The sequence below is a fragment of the Selaginella moellendorffii genome, unplaced genomic scaffold (genome assembly GCF_000143415.4).
Source record: "Selaginella moellendorffii unplaced genomic scaffold, v1.0 SELMOscaffold_2, whole genome shotgun sequence".
Lineage (NCBI taxonomy): Eukaryota > Viridiplantae > Streptophyta > Lycopodiopsida > Selaginellales > Selaginellaceae > Selaginella > Selaginella moellendorffii.
The window spans coordinates 2,728,755-2,743,536 of NW_003314263.1; the positions used below are offsets into that span (position 1 = coordinate 2,728,755).

The 14,782-nt window shown below is 41.8% G+C and overlaps 3 protein-coding genes across 4 annotated transcripts; all 3 read right to left on the reverse strand.

Moving 5' to 3' along the window:
• Positions 1 to 1,410: 1,410 nt before the first annotated feature.
• LOC9643198 lies at positions 1,411 to 3,787 on the reverse strand. The gene is made up of 7 exons (XM_002962942.2): positions 3,668 to 3,787; positions 3,523 to 3,614; positions 3,405 to 3,476; positions 3,249 to 3,355; positions 3,125 to 3,180; positions 2,897 to 3,062; positions 1,411 to 2,841 (listed from the first exon to the last, which is right to left on the reverse strand). Exons 2-7 carry the CDS (start codon positions 3,525 to 3,527, stop codon positions 1,451 to 1,453), a joined length of 1,797 nt encoding a protein of 598 aa, XP_002962988.2. The 5' UTR covers positions 3,528 to 3,614; positions 3,668 to 3,787; the 3' UTR covers positions 1,411 to 1,450.
• A 2,494-nt stretch (positions 3,788 to 6,281) lies between these two features.
• Positions 6,282 to 9,539, reverse strand: LOC9643199 (probably inactive leucine-rich repeat receptor-like protein kinase At5g48380). 2 transcript variants are annotated; one of them, XM_024662297.1, is made up of 2 exons: positions 7,126 to 9,539; positions 6,282 to 7,073 (listed from the first exon to the last, which is right to left on the reverse strand). In XM_024662297.1, exon 1 carries the CDS (start codon positions 9,344 to 9,346, stop codon positions 7,532 to 7,534), a length of 1,815 nt encoding a protein of 604 aa, XP_024518065.1. In that variant the 5' UTR covers positions 9,347 to 9,539; the 3' UTR covers positions 6,282 to 7,073; positions 7,126 to 7,531. The 2 variants fall into 2 exon arrangements, with proteins under 2 accessions (XP_024518065.1, XP_024518070.1); XM_024662302.1 differs by having other exon boundaries at positions 6,282 to 7,076.
• On the reverse strand, positions 9,459 to 10,576 carry LOC9643200 (probable inactive receptor kinase At1g27190). The gene is made up of 2 exons (XM_024660799.1): positions 9,883 to 10,576; positions 9,459 to 9,649 (listed from the first exon to the last, which is right to left on the reverse strand). The coding sequence occupies exons 1-2, from the start codon at positions 10,574 to 10,576 to the stop codon at positions 9,459 to 9,461; spliced, it is 885 nt and encodes a 294-aa protein (XP_024516567.1).
• Positions 10,577 to 14,782: the final 4,206 nt, after the last annotated feature.

The following is a 14,782-nucleotide window of genomic DNA, read 5'->3' on the forward strand; positions in this document are numbered from 1 at the left end:
TAGTACTTTATACTAAAGCAAGGGACTTCTAGAGCAACTACAATCCATACAATATTATTGTAGAAAACTTTAAAACATATTTTTATATCTTCTCTCCATTCAGTCTTTGAAGTTGTTATAACTTGGACTCGCAAGTTTCATCCTTATCTAATATTGTATATTGAAGGTCATTATTCATCCTTCACATCCTCTTTATCCTCTTTTTTTTTAAAAAAAAAGTGGAGTGATACCAAGCATATATGCCATAGTCCCATTCATCCCCTCTACCCCACCTTTAAAGGAAAAGTGATTTGAAGTAAAAAACTTTAAGGAAAAACAAAGTGGAAAAGGGAAATATAGGTAAAGAAGCATTGGAAAAAGAATTAGCAGTTGTAAAAGAGAAAATAGGGAAATAAAAAAAGGAAATATATTAAAAGCTTGGTTAAGAAGAGACTTTATGTTATAAGAAAACTCCATCCAAGCAAGAATGATATCATATTATAAAATACTTAAGATATATAAGTAAATGATTCTATGCACTCAACCTCAAATTCAACACTTGATAAGTGAAAATTAAAAGAAAATTCCACACTCTCAAGGGAATGGAAGAATCCTTTAGTAACAACAGTAACATATAAACTCTTAATGGCACTAATAAGTGGGGAAATACACAACCCAGAACTTTGATAAAAGTAACTCAATCTTTAGACCAGGGGAATACTCAAAAATAAAATTGATCAAAAACTCCACTAACAAGATAAAAGAAAGATTTTTGGCTACACAAACAATCTCAACATTTAAATTAATATAAGGAGGATAGAGAAGAAGAATTACAAGAAGATTAGAAGAAGAAATGATTTCAAATGAAGGAAAAACACTAGAAATACAAGAAAATGGCTCAACACAAGAAAAAAGAAATGGTTGGGAAATAATAAAAAGCAAAATAAAGGATTAAATGGTAGATTCCAGATTGACATCTACTCTATAAAATCTTTAATTCATCTATAAAGCTATCCTCAAAGAAATCAAACTCTTCATCATAATCAACAGTCCAATTGAGCTTATAAACATGGTCCTCTTAAAAACTTAGTCCTTGAACATCCTCCAAGGAACATATATAACTCTCTAATTGATGTCACAATACCTATGGGAAATAACAAGACACTAAGAACATAAAAAGTTATGTAATATAGAAGTTAAATACAGCAACATATTAAGGACTAAAGCAACACTAGCATTATCACAACCCATAACACCAAGTCAATATGAATTAACAGAAACAACATTATTGAGCTAGGGCAATACATATCAACTCTAGCATCTAACAGCACACTCTTTGATTGATAACTACATGCTATGGGGGAAAGAGGGAATGTAATGATGAAGAAATTGAAACACCACAAAAGCTACAAAGAATCCTGGACCAAGGTCTGGGGTGATGTAAAAGGCTAGGATAAATTGAAGTAGGGTGCTACAGCACATGAATTTCTCTCTGGATGGCAGTCAACACTTCAGGCCCGACTACCTGGAGCTTGCCATTCACAAGCAGGCAGCCTTTGATGGACACCACTGCCTGCTCGTGACAACACTCCTTGCCATTGCCATTTTTATCACTAGCATTGCCACCACCACCACCAGCATCATCACCAGGTACTTGCAAGCTCGTCCTCTCATTAATGACAAGAACTTCACTTCCTTTCTCCACATCCCAGGCCACAGTAAAAGTGCCGAGTGGATCTTCCTCCTCTTCCTCGTCACAGATCTTTTGTTTCTTTCTCGTGTCCTGATCCTTCATCACTGTAAGTGTAGTGCAGGTGACCTTCTCTTCCACGTCCTCCCAGCTGCTGCTATCACTACAGAGCTCCTTCGAGCATTCTACCAGCCATGAAGGCCGCACTCCTCCAAAGTAGCAAGAGGATGGAAGCATGCCTATAGCACAGGCTTGCCAGTTCCTCGCCAGTGTCCATCTCTGTCGTTGTGAGCCATTATGGAGACCGTCCTCTTCACCACTCTGCTGCTCGTCTTGTTCTCTCCTCGTTCGTTCGTCTCTAGTGGCTCCTCTTCGTTCTTCCTCAGCCCCGCTACATTTGATATTCCCAGTCGTAAGAATTATCTCCTGCTGCGTCCTTTTCATCTCTGTCAGCCTTGACTCTAAACTGTTTAGCTCGGCCGGACTCTGGACCACACGAGCCTCGCCGTCGTCACCTAAGTCTTGTCCATTTCCATTTGTAATCGTCGTTGCTGGAGTTTGGAATTGACACAGCTTTTGAGCAAGCTGCGACGTTTTCTCCGCGTAATATACGTCACCGACGAGCTTGACGAGCCTCAGCTTGACTTTGTGTTGTAGCTCTTGTTTCAGGCACGTGGACAGGAGCTCCCTGGTGAGCTCTTGAGAGATTTGGCCATGGACTCCACCGTTCTCGAGGTAAATCTCCATTTCCGGCTTTACAGTGACCCTCTTCTCTTTGCGCTCGAGAAGCCACTCGAGCCAGTCCGTCAGCTTGTTGGCCTCGAGATCACTGGAGATCTTTGCGACTTTGGCACCGTCTTCGCTGATTGCCGAGTAGCCTGTGCCGTCTGCTATTGCCCCTAAGCCTGCTAGTCGCCTGGTAATCCCGAGAGCCAGCATTGGTAGGATTTGTGGCATTGCGAGAGAGAGCTTGTTTATCGCGAACTTCCAGGAGAGATCCTCGACTGACGCCAGCTTCCTTGTGTTTGATCCAGTAGTTTCCATTTGATCTTCGTTGTTTGCGTCGTCTTTTTCTAGAAGCGCGTCGTCGATTAGTATCGAGACGATCTCCTGCGGCACTGCTAGTGACGCCTTGATGAGTTTTTGGAGTAGCAAATCTCTGTCGTGACGAACTGAAAATGTTTCTCTTAGGAAATAAAAAACGACAATAGAAACTGGAACATTTACCTCTTTTCAATTGCCTCTTGTCGTGGCCGCTTAGATCCTCGCATGGAACATAGCTTTTTTGCAGCATGGTCACGTACTCCATGAGGAGAGCTTTAAGATGGGCTCGAGCAGCATGCAAAGTTGTCCTTTGGCGTTGCCAGTAGAAAGCCTTTAGCCACTCTAATGCCTACAAAAAATAGAAAATGTTAATCATAGGGGGAAAAAATTGACAAAGAAAAGCATACTAACTTGTTTGCTTGCCATACGTAGCAACGATATCGCAGGAAGTTCTCCGTGAGCAGAATCTAAAATACAAGTGATGGATTTCAAACAAGAAAAAGAAAAGCGAGAGAAAAAAGAGCATAGAACATACCATGGCGAATGCTCACTAGCAAGTGAGGAAGCTCTGCCTGGCAAGCTCGTGTTGCCACAGAACCAAACCGGAAATTCTTCTTATCGTCTACTACGCCATTGATGAGCCTGGAAGAACACTCGTCAAAGAGAAACCTCCAAAAAATTCATACTCTACCTCATTATCGACATTGCGTACATCAATCGCAGCAGCTGTTCGGAGAGAACTAAATTCTCTGGAATGTTGTCCCTGAAAAAAGCTGTAACCCTGACTCGTTTTTTCTCACGAAACAAACCTCATCGAAGGATCTCTTAGGTGAATGCTGAGAAGATTGGCCGTGATTTCCACCGCAATCGGGACACGCGCTCTTGCCTGCCATGCCGTAATCTGTGCAAATTCCAAGAATCTCGTCAAAGAAATGGACGAGAACAAGAGCGTACCCTGTCGATCGCGGCCGATATTCTCGATGAGCAATCCGAGAAGAGCGCAGATCTCACGCAATCCCATTCCTTCCAGCTGCCCCAGGCGACCAGGCGCACATTCTTCTTCTCTTTCGTCTTCTTCTTCATCGCCCGATAAACCCTAAACCCGGGGGTTCGAATCCCATTAAAGTAGATTCTAATATTTAAAGGATTGATCAGCTTTGACATGCGGATGCATATATGGAGAGGGTTGGGATATAGAGAATTTAAGCGGGTGGTCAATATTTTCTCCAGGCAGGAAGTTCCTTTGCTAGAGGAAATTGATGATTTTAAAGCAGAACCCATGCTTCCTTAGAAGGATGTTTTGAATACAATTGCAATAGTGTTGCAATTAATGATTGAAGCAAATTTACAAATTTGCTACTTTAAGTGTGATTCTGACTTCAGAACGTCTTGTTATATTGCTATGACAACCTCTAGAATGACTATGAATATAATGTGTATATATAATTCTGTCCACTATTTAATAATTTTTAATTATTGCTTTCAATTAATGTGTACTCAAGCTTAGTACAAGAGCAACATAGAGGTTAACCATCTCTTCTCAGATGATTATGGGTTGATTCTCCTTTTGAAGCCAAATCCCATTACTGATAGATTGTAAGTGTTTTTCACATCAAGGAGCATAAGAGCAAAACAACAGAGCAAGAAGGAATAAGGAGCAACGGGGAAAGAAAGAGAACGTGGACAAAGGTTCTCAATCCAACAATTAGTCAAGATCAAGTGAAGATATGGACCAAAGAGAAGCCAAGAGCTTCTCCTTGCTTTACCACCAAATGCTCCGTGAGTTATTGAATGTCACAAACAGCAATGCCATCTCTTTCAGCCACAGAGAAGACCACCTTCTTGTGCCATCACACAAGGATTCAAAGAAGAGATTAAAAAAAAAAAAAAGCGATAGAACTTGATTACGGATATATATATATATACAGATACTATAAATAGTTTCTACTTCCTGAGACTTTCTATTTTGCCAGAACTGAAACTTAAAATACACAAAAGGAATGGCAAATCAAAAAGCTGGAATAAAAAAGGTGCTCGTTTGCCATACCTGTCTTTTTCTGCTTGTTTAATCTGCAGGCTACCTGGACGATTAGAGGCAGCAATGGAAAGTTGATGAGGAGGAGCTCCTTGATCACAGCTGAGAGTGGTGTGAGGCAAGATTGACACAAATTAATCCATAGATGCATTAGCAGGGGATGTTTGACCTGAGCTGACTAGAAGGGTCAGTGCCACCCGTGAGCACCTTGACCATAGTTACGGGAGCTTGGAACTAGACTACATGATAAACAATATCTTCAATCCAAGCTCCACAACAGTCTTCAACCAATCCAAGCTCGACAGCAGTGCATTCATGCATCATACATAATATCTCTAGTATTATTGCGCTTAATTAAGAAACAAAACTGGCAAGAACTTACCTGTGAGCGTTCCTGTTTTACTACATGCCTCTCTGGTTTTTGTGCATTCTTTTTCAAAGCCCAGTCATAATAGAAGCAGCCTAAATCATCTCTAAAGAAACATCTGTTCTAACTTTAGAAATTTAAATAGTTTTGAGCAAAAAATCACAGCCGAAACATTTTGAGATAAAGAAACTATCCAACTGGGATCAATACCAAAACAACTTTCCTGGAAGTTGGTTTTTTAAGCCTTTTGAATGTTGCAATCGGCACAAGACACCGCTCCCCGCCACTCGGCTTCCACCGCCGCCTTTGCTCTAAAACCATCACCAGCCAAGTCCCTGTGCAGCTTTTAGATCTCCACAAACGCTTGCAGGAGATCTAAAAGCTGAGGAATCCTGTGCTGAGAAACAACAACGACTGACGCGTCGCCTGAGTGGTCTGGGATGAGGCCTGGCATGAATGTCACCATAGCTGACAAGTCCTGGCAGACGACGTTGCGTGCATACACGGAAAAGGAATCAACTGTATTGCAGAACCATCGATCCAGCAGGTCAGGGCAGCACAGTGAGATTCAAACTGAATTCAATAAGACTAGCACGTACCTGGAAGTTCTGCTCCAAGACTTCCCGCTGCTCCGTAGCCATGTACGAAGGTGCCCGTGGAGTAAGCCATGAGTCTGCCATAACAACAGAAGCTGCTTGACACAAGCTTTCAAGAGCGAGACATGAAACAAACCTGAAAACTACCAACGGAAGGCTCAAGACGAAATCTAAACACTTTAGCATGGCAAAGACCTGCATGGCGCACTTCAGTCGGCACTAGAATACAATACCACACAGTAGCTAACCTGTGTAAAGAACTCTGGGCTGTCGTCATCAATCAGAACGACAGCAAGAACGCAACCATATCTGATCTTTGCATGGAACTTGCAAATATCCTCAAGACTCATAACAAAGACATGAAAATCCACTCGTGGTCTGGGAGACTCCCTAGCAGCATAGGACCTCCTGCGTGTACCTCACGTTTGAGTTCACGACCGCCAGCCTCGGCCTCACCAAAGGCAGCAGCAGCTCGAGAAGACGAACAGATTTCACAGGAAGAGGAGCATCCTTGAATTCTGTAAGACAAGCATAAGACGGAACGAAGGAGACAAGGGACGACGCACTCCATTCGCAACGTTAATTCAAGTTTGCCCTAGACGAATATACGAGATATTAAAGGTCTTGCAAAAGAATATACTACGCGCTTCTCGAAGAACGTAGATGTCGAGGATCTCTCCTGAAGTTCGCGATAAATAAGCTCTCTCTCGCAATACTGCCTCTCGGGACAATCAAGGCAATAGGAGCCCGCACAGGGAGCTCGCCTGAAACACGAGCTACATCAGTAAGTCAAGCTGAGGCTCTCGTCAAGCTCGTCGGTGACGTAAACTACGCGGAGAAAACGTCGCAGATTGGTGTCAAATCCAAGCTCCAGTGACGACGATTCCAAATGGGAATGGACAAGACTGCCAAGCTCGAGTGTGGTCCAGAGTCCGGCCTAGCTAAACAGTTTCGAGTGTCAAGGCTGACAGAGATGAAAAGGACGCAGCAGGAGATAAATTCTCACGACTGGGAATAGCGAACGCAGCGGGGAAAAGAAAACGCCACTAGAGACGGAAGAGGGACGACAGGACAAGACGAGCAGCAGGGTGGCGGAAGAGGATGGTCTCCATAATGGCTCACAACGACGGAGATGGACACTGGCAACTTTGGAGCGAGGCTATGGCTGGCAGAATGCACGAGGGAGCTCTGGAGCGGTGGCAGCGGCCTGGGAGGACGAGGACGAGAAGGCGAACACTATCACACCTAAAGCGATGAAGCATCAGGACACGAGAAAGAAACGAAAGACCTGTGAGGAGGAGGAAGATCCACTCGACGCTTTTACTGCGGTCCGGGAGGAAGTGGAGCTGGCGTCCCTGTGTACTGCTGAAAACGGCCGCATTAATCAGGAGAGGGCGAGCTCGCAAGTACCTACGTGGTGGTGGCAACTCTCCTGGCGGTGGTAAAAGCAGCGACGAGGAGTGTCGTCACGAGAAGGCTGTGGCGTCTTTCAGAGCCTGCTTTGTGAATGGCGAGCTCCAGACAGTCGGGCCTGAGCTGTTTGACTGCCATCCAGAGAGAAATCCGTGTGCTGAAGCGCGATGGCTCTCCCGTTTCGTCGTTATATAAGTGAGAGTCCCACCTGTGTATCTGTATACCACCTGTGCCTATTTGCAACCCCGACCAGAGTTTCCATCTGTGGACGAGGACGAGAGCTTGCCTGTCCCCCACTAGCTACGTACCTCACGCTTCGTCTACACGAAACGAATGGAGAAAGCGAAAGCGAAATCCTCACAAACCACACCAGCTACGTGAACGACTTTGCGCGGGCGTCCTCCCGGTCAGCCGGAGCGTGACGCCGCGATAAGCTCGTCGCAGTCGATCCCCGTCGAGTCGACCAAAGGGATCTCGTCGTTTTGATCCGAGAAGTGGTATTTCTGGCCTACCGCTCGCAGCAGCTGGTAGACTTCGTAGGAAGAAGGTCGCTCCTTTGGATTCGCGGCAACGCACGAGATGGCTATCTTCAGAAACTGCATCTGCTCGGCGTCCACCTCGGCCCCTTTCAGCGAGCTCTGAATCACGCTCCCAAGTGTGCCGTTCTGGGACTGCATTCCCACCCAGTCGACGAGATTCCCCCGGAAACCATCCTCAGACACCACCTCCACAGGCTTTTGGCCGGTTGTCAGCTGGAGCAACACCACGCCGAAGCTGTATACGTCTCCTCTCGTGGTCGCCACCAAGGTCCTCAAATACTCGGGCGCTACGTGCCCGACGTCTCCGAAGTCTCCATTGACAAACGTGCTGATGTGGGTGTCAACCGGGTTCATGAGGCGGGCGAGGCCAAAGTCCGTGATCCTGGCCTCAAAGTCCTCGTCGAGCAAAATGCTGCTAGCACTGATGTTCCGGTGGATGATCCTCGGGTTGCAGCTATGGTGGAGCCACGCCAACCCCCTGGCCGCTCCGACAGCCACCCGAAGCCTCTTGGGCCAGTCGAGCGTAAACTCCCCCGTCCCATGCAGCCAGTCTTTCAAGCTCCCATTCGGCATGTACTTGTAAACCAGCAGCTTCTCGGCGTCGGCGACGCAGTAGCCGAGCAAAGGCACCAAGTTGCGGTGCTTGAGCTTGCCGAGAATCTCCATCTCCGACTTGAACTGCTTATCCGCATGAGCCGAGAGCTTGAGCCTCTTGATCGCGAGCACGGACCCGTCCTGAAGCGTGGCCTTGTAGATCACACCTGTGCGGCCGGAGCCGATGACGTTCTCCGGCGAGAAGTCGTTGGTCGCGGCCATGAGGTCCGTCAGCTTCAACTTGGTAAGAGGCTTCTCGAACAGTGACACGGTCACCGACTGTGGAGCTCGGATCCTCTTGGCCCACTTGTGCTCGTCTCTTGCTCCTCCACCTTTGATGGGCCGGACTCTCACCGGGAAGAAGCAAATGAGAGCCACCGCCGCCCCCACGAGAGCTAAAACTCCGCCAGCCGCGATGCCCGCTATCAGTGCCGCGCTCGTCTTCTTCTTCCTAGAGCACTGGTTACGTAGAGGCTGACCGCACAGCCCTGGATTGCTGGCAAAGGCGCTAGACGGGAAGTTCCGGCCAAGGAAAGATGACGGAATTGGCCCCGAGAACTGGTTGTTGGAGACGTCAAACTTGGTGAGCCGCGGAAGAACTCCAACCTGTCCGGGAATGGGTCCCGAGAATCTGTTATGGCTCAAGTCGAGATTGTTGAGATAGGTGCAATTGTTGAAGGAGGTATCGATGGATCCCGAGAAGGAATTTTCGTGAACGTCGAAACCCACCAGGTATGGAAGAATGTTGCAAACGTTGGCTGGAATGCTGCCGCTGAGCTCGTTCTGTGAGAGATCGAGGGTCGTGAGGCTGGAGCACTTGTCCAGGCCTCGAGGAAATTCCCCCGTGAACCCGGATCCTGGAAGAGAGATGCCATACACTCTGGAATCGTTCGGGTGGAGGCAAGTGATCCCGGCGAAGTTGCAGATGTTAGACGTCGGCGGGAAGACCCACGAGTCGAGGAAGCGCATGGGATCCCTGAACGAGCTCTTGAACTCCCTGAGGCACTCGACGTCGCTCTGGCAAGAAATTACCTCGAGAAGCAGCGCGATGACGAGAATGCTCGATAATCCGGCCCTGGCCGCCTCCATCGCCGCGAGATTCCAGGAGCTCGACCGATATTTCGAGGCGCTCGACACACCTTGATTTCTAGCGGGACCGCAGCAGCTCGCAATCCTATCCCGCTCGCCTCTCCCTAAAGCCCTAGCCCTGCCGCCTTCTCTCCCTTTGCATTATCCTAGCGTGTGCTCTGGGGCCGCCATAGCCAATTCCATGAAAAATGCGCACGGACGGCCTAGATTGCGTTCTTCGGTCAAGGCTAGGAATCCACGGCAGGTGTTGCGCAATTTTCAACGGCGTGGATCTCACGTAGCAAAGTCTTTGGAAAACTCTGTCTGGTCAAAAAGGCGGGAGCGCCGTGATCGTTCCGCCATGATCCTCCCTGGTGGTGTTGTGTTGACTTTTCTTGACTGTGAGACTGGGGACTTTAAATATGGATCGTTGATTGGAGTTCAAATTTTTAAACAAAGACTATTTTCAAACAAAGAGAGACATTTTCATAATCAGGTTCTTCTTGACTATCATATGGCCAGAATCAAGCTCAAGACGATCAAGAAGCTAGACAAACTGGAGAATATGAGAATTGGAGAGGACCCTCGGATAGCCTCCAGCACCTCGGATTGCCAGCTCCTGCGTGGGCATTCGTTACGTAGAGGCTGACCGCACAGTACTGGATTGCTGGCGAAGACGCTAGAGTCAAACGTGGTTAAAGATGATGGAATTGGCCCCGAGAACTGGTTGTTGGAGACGTCAAACTTGGTTAGCCGCGGAAGAACTCCAATCTGTCCGGGAATGGGTCCCGAGAATCTGTTCTCGCTCAGGTCGAGATTGTTGAGATAGGTGCAATTGTTGAAGGAGGTATCGATGGATCCCGAGAAGGAATTCTCGTGGATGTCGAAGGCCACCAGGTATGGAAGAATGCTGCAAACGTTGGGTGGAATGCTGCCGCTGAGCTCGTTCTGTGAGAGATCGAGGTACGTGAGGCTGGAGCACTTGTCCAGGCCTCGAGGAAATTCCCCCGTGAACCCGGATGCTGGCAGAGAGATGCTATACACACTGGAATCGTTCGGGTGGAGGCAAGTGATCCCGGCGAAGTTGCAGATGTTAGATGTCGGCGGGAAGACCCACGAGTCGAGGAAGCGCATGGGATCCCCGAACGAGCTCTTGAACTCCCTGAGGCACTCGACGTCGCTCCAGCAGGAAATTCTCTGGAGAAAAAGAGTTGTCAATACGAGAAGAACTCTTACAAATCCAAGCTCCATTGCTCGCATAGGGGAATTTCAAATTTCGAGATTTTAAAAACCGTAGCAGTACACCTCTTAATAACATATTTCAAGGAGATCATTTGTTCTCCATTCTGCCTGCTGTTTTTACTACTGGAGCTCTACAATTGAGTTTAATATTTATGCTGTGTATGTTCGGGTTGAATTCCACATTCAGAGTGAAGAGCGTTGATAGCACGCTAAGGATGATTGTTTTAAAGCCCAACTAAAGCCTCCTCCTCCTCGACAGCTCCTCATTCCCTAGTGCCCTTAATCCTTGCTGCTCCAGTCTTTAAACAAAGTCAATCATATAATTTATTCTTATAAGCTGCTAGATCTGGAAGACATTCTTGTTAGCTTTTATTACAATATATTTTCATTCATTCATTCATACTATTTACAAGGTCTTGCAGCATGAGACCGGCAGATCAAATATGCCATAGTGACAATTGGTCATACCTGTTTGTCGTCTTCATCATGTTGTCATTCATTAAGGCTTTAGATGTTATTTTACTATATTCTAGTGATATCAATGCAAGGACTGAAGCCAGGTATTTTGCTAGTGAAGGAAGATCCTTCACTGACGTGGAGTCTAAGCTTGATTTATTGGACAATTATGAGTTTGATTTTTAGAAGATATTTATATAATTTGTGAAATTGAATGAAATATTTTTATTAATAAATGACGCAATAAATATTTCCTAGATAAAAATTATAATATTATTTTATAAATTTAACTGTTTACAAAAGAAAAATTTATATATAAATTAATATTTTCAAATAATAATATTTATAACAAATTAATTTTTAAATCATAATAAAAATATTACATTATATTAAGATATTTAGATAATAAGTAAAGCAACAATAATATTTTATCTAAAGATTAAGACTCCTTTTGTTATTGTCTTTATCTATAGTGTCTACAGCTGATTCTCACTCTCTACTCAGGTAGTGTGGAGTGTCATATATTTGCTATCTTTTTGTATTTTTTTAAGGAGTATATTTATTACTACTATTCATAATAAGAAGTGAACCCCAAACTTCTACTTATATGATTTAAACTCAAGATGAACCCATATCACCTTTTCAAAGTAGGGTTTTTAGGATTTATACTTAGAGTACTTAATCTTTTCTCCTCCATTTTATTTGTAATTTTGTCGTCTCCCTTTCTCTCAACGATGAGCTATTGATAGTTTGAACATCTAATATCAACAGTTTTCAATCAGATCTCAATACTTTATAAAAATTAAATCAAATATTAGAGTATTCAATATAACACTTCACTTGTAGGTGTAATAAATTAGCACTAACAACGGCTTCTTAGTTTAAAGCTAAATATTGGTATGACAACAATGTTTGATAGCGAGGGTCTAGTTATCAATATAAGTTGTCTAAGGAAAGAAAATAGGAAGGTTAATGCTCTTACTCAATACAATTATCTTGCATTTTCATCTTGTTCAACCTTTAACATTAAATTATCTTTGATCTCTTGTTTTTAAATTAACTCTCTTACACAATTCTCTATTCCTTTATCACTCCCTCTTAAACTATTAAACTATTTATTTAAAAGCTTAGCAATAGCTTTTTTGGGGTTTTATTAACCCAACATGGTGATTATCAATTTCTTCTATTTTGGGTTGGACTTATTTATCAATAAGTGCAATTGTATATAACTAAATGGCAAATAAAATTGTTTATTGTCCAAGCATGCATGTTATAACATTTTTATATCTACAAAGCATTAAAAATGATCTAATGATAATTTTGTTAGCCCTATATGCACAAGTATATTGTATTTATGATATGCATCAATGAACCAAAATGCCTCAATATGCTTTATTTTGTCTTCTCCAAAGACAAAATATTTGTCTTATTTTGTCTTTTCTTGCTTTAAGGTCTTTGAAATTTATTCCTTACTAATCTTTCACCTTTTTGTGGATTTGACAATATTCTTATTATGGCTAATTTATTTTCCAAAATAATATATTTCTTGCTATGTTACAATAGAATTAATGGAGACTAACTGGTTGAGCTTATTTATAAGAATATTTTTCAAGTTTATAAATTGTTATATAATGTTGTTAATGATTAAAGGCCTCAATTTATTTTTATTGTAAATAACTAAAGAGAATGACTCAAGAGACGATCCATAAAGGTTTAAATATAAAAGAAAAATGCCCATATACAAAAGTGAAGGAATTGAAATACTTAAGGTTAAACATCATTGGGTTTAATAATGTCAAGAGCTAAATAATATCATAAGGGTTTTAAAGTTAAATATTATCATAGGTGTTGATTGGTGAAATGAATCACACTATATATTGAGATGTTATTAAATATTATTATAGAAGGCTTGGGTATAAATGTCCTTAGGTTTGAATATTACTGGGTTAAAGATGTTTAGACTTAAAAGCCCTATAATAATATTTAACTATTGAATTTTGAAGTTACCTAGGTTTGAATAAGAGAATCATACCATATATTGAGATTTCATTCAATATTATTATAGGGGTTTTAGGTCTAATTTTGAATCATACCACATGTTGAGATTGACATCTTGGGAAAGTTGTGATTCTCATCTTCCATTCATAAAGGCTTGGTGGATTATAAATATCTCAAGAGAACAATTCAAGAAATTATCCATAAAAGTCCTATTAATAAAAATGCACTTTATTTTACAATTAGTTAGTCTTGGGATAGTTGAGGTTAAGTGTTTTTGTGTTTACATAATACTAGGTTGAATTCAAGAACTTACATCCAGCTTTTGGCACTAGTTTCTTCCCTTTTTTCATATAAAAAACAAATTAAAATTTTAATATCCTTAAATTAATAGGAAATTAGAGCATACTATTTAAAGTCTTGAGTAATATCTTTGATGCTTTATTTTTCATAAATAAGATGATTGGGTTAATTTCCTTCCTGCAAATGAATTTACTTATAATAATTTTTAGCACTCTTCAACACATCATTTTCTATTTTTCATCTTCTATGGATCTTCATTGGTCATATTTATTTCCTTCAACATTTGATCTTATAAATAAATTTATTGCTTATGCAACTATCTTAGATTCTTTTAATGAAGAAATTTATCATCACCTTTTTCATGCTCATGTTATTTATTGCCATAGTGTTGATCATTCTTGACAACCTAATCCTTTTTATTTAATTGGATAAAATGTTTAAGTTTGTCATTATTTAAAAACCACACACCATTATAATAAATATTTGGTGTTCTATAGTTTTTTGTTAGAACTTTATGCCCCTTTTAATCAAACTCGTATTCCACCATCACCTCCTCTAAAGGTTATTGCTTGTGAGCAAGAGTTTGAGGTTGCTATCATACTTAACTCAAAGTATTAATACTACAAACTTTATTGTTTAGTCAACTTGCTTAGGTATTCTCGTAGCAATCATATTTGTGAACTTACTTCTCATCTTACTTATATTTCTAAATTTTTTATGAATTTCCATTGATGACATCCATGTAAGTCTACATTTCAATTGCTGCTTGGTGTTTGGCATTAAAGTGGGGATGGTGTCATATTTGCCAAGATTTGCTTTAAATACTCTAAATAGGAACTCTAGAAACTAATTTGATACAACTTTTAATTATCTTTCTGTATTTACTGAGGAGTTATATTCATTATTAATGACCATAGTTAGAAGTGAACCCCAAACCTTTAGTCATGAAATTTGAATTCAAGACTAGTATATATGTGGATGGGCATTGGGATTACTATAGACCCATACCTAAATTAGGTTTCTGAATTTATTTTCTCTATTATTTTAGTATTAATAGTTTTATCATCTCCCCTCTTATTAATGACAAGCTTACAATATAAACAATCAAATGTTGCAAATATAACTTTAGGTATCAAAAGATACCTGTCAATCAATTATTTCAAACATTCTAATAGGATAATACCAATATTAATAAACTAAGTTTAGCATTTGTATCAATATAAAGAAAAAAATCTAAATGTCTATTTAGCCAAACTTACTTAACTTGGTTTGCTAATTTTCTTTTGCTTTGTCTTGGATTGACTTTGCAAGAACCCTTGTATATTGAGCAGTAATCCCTCAATTCACTATATAATAGTTTACTATCAAGGACTCTTATATGTAATATTTTCTTGGTTTCATTAGCTATATATGGAAGGTGTCTAGATTTGTTAATTAAACATATCTATGAAATGTGGAGAG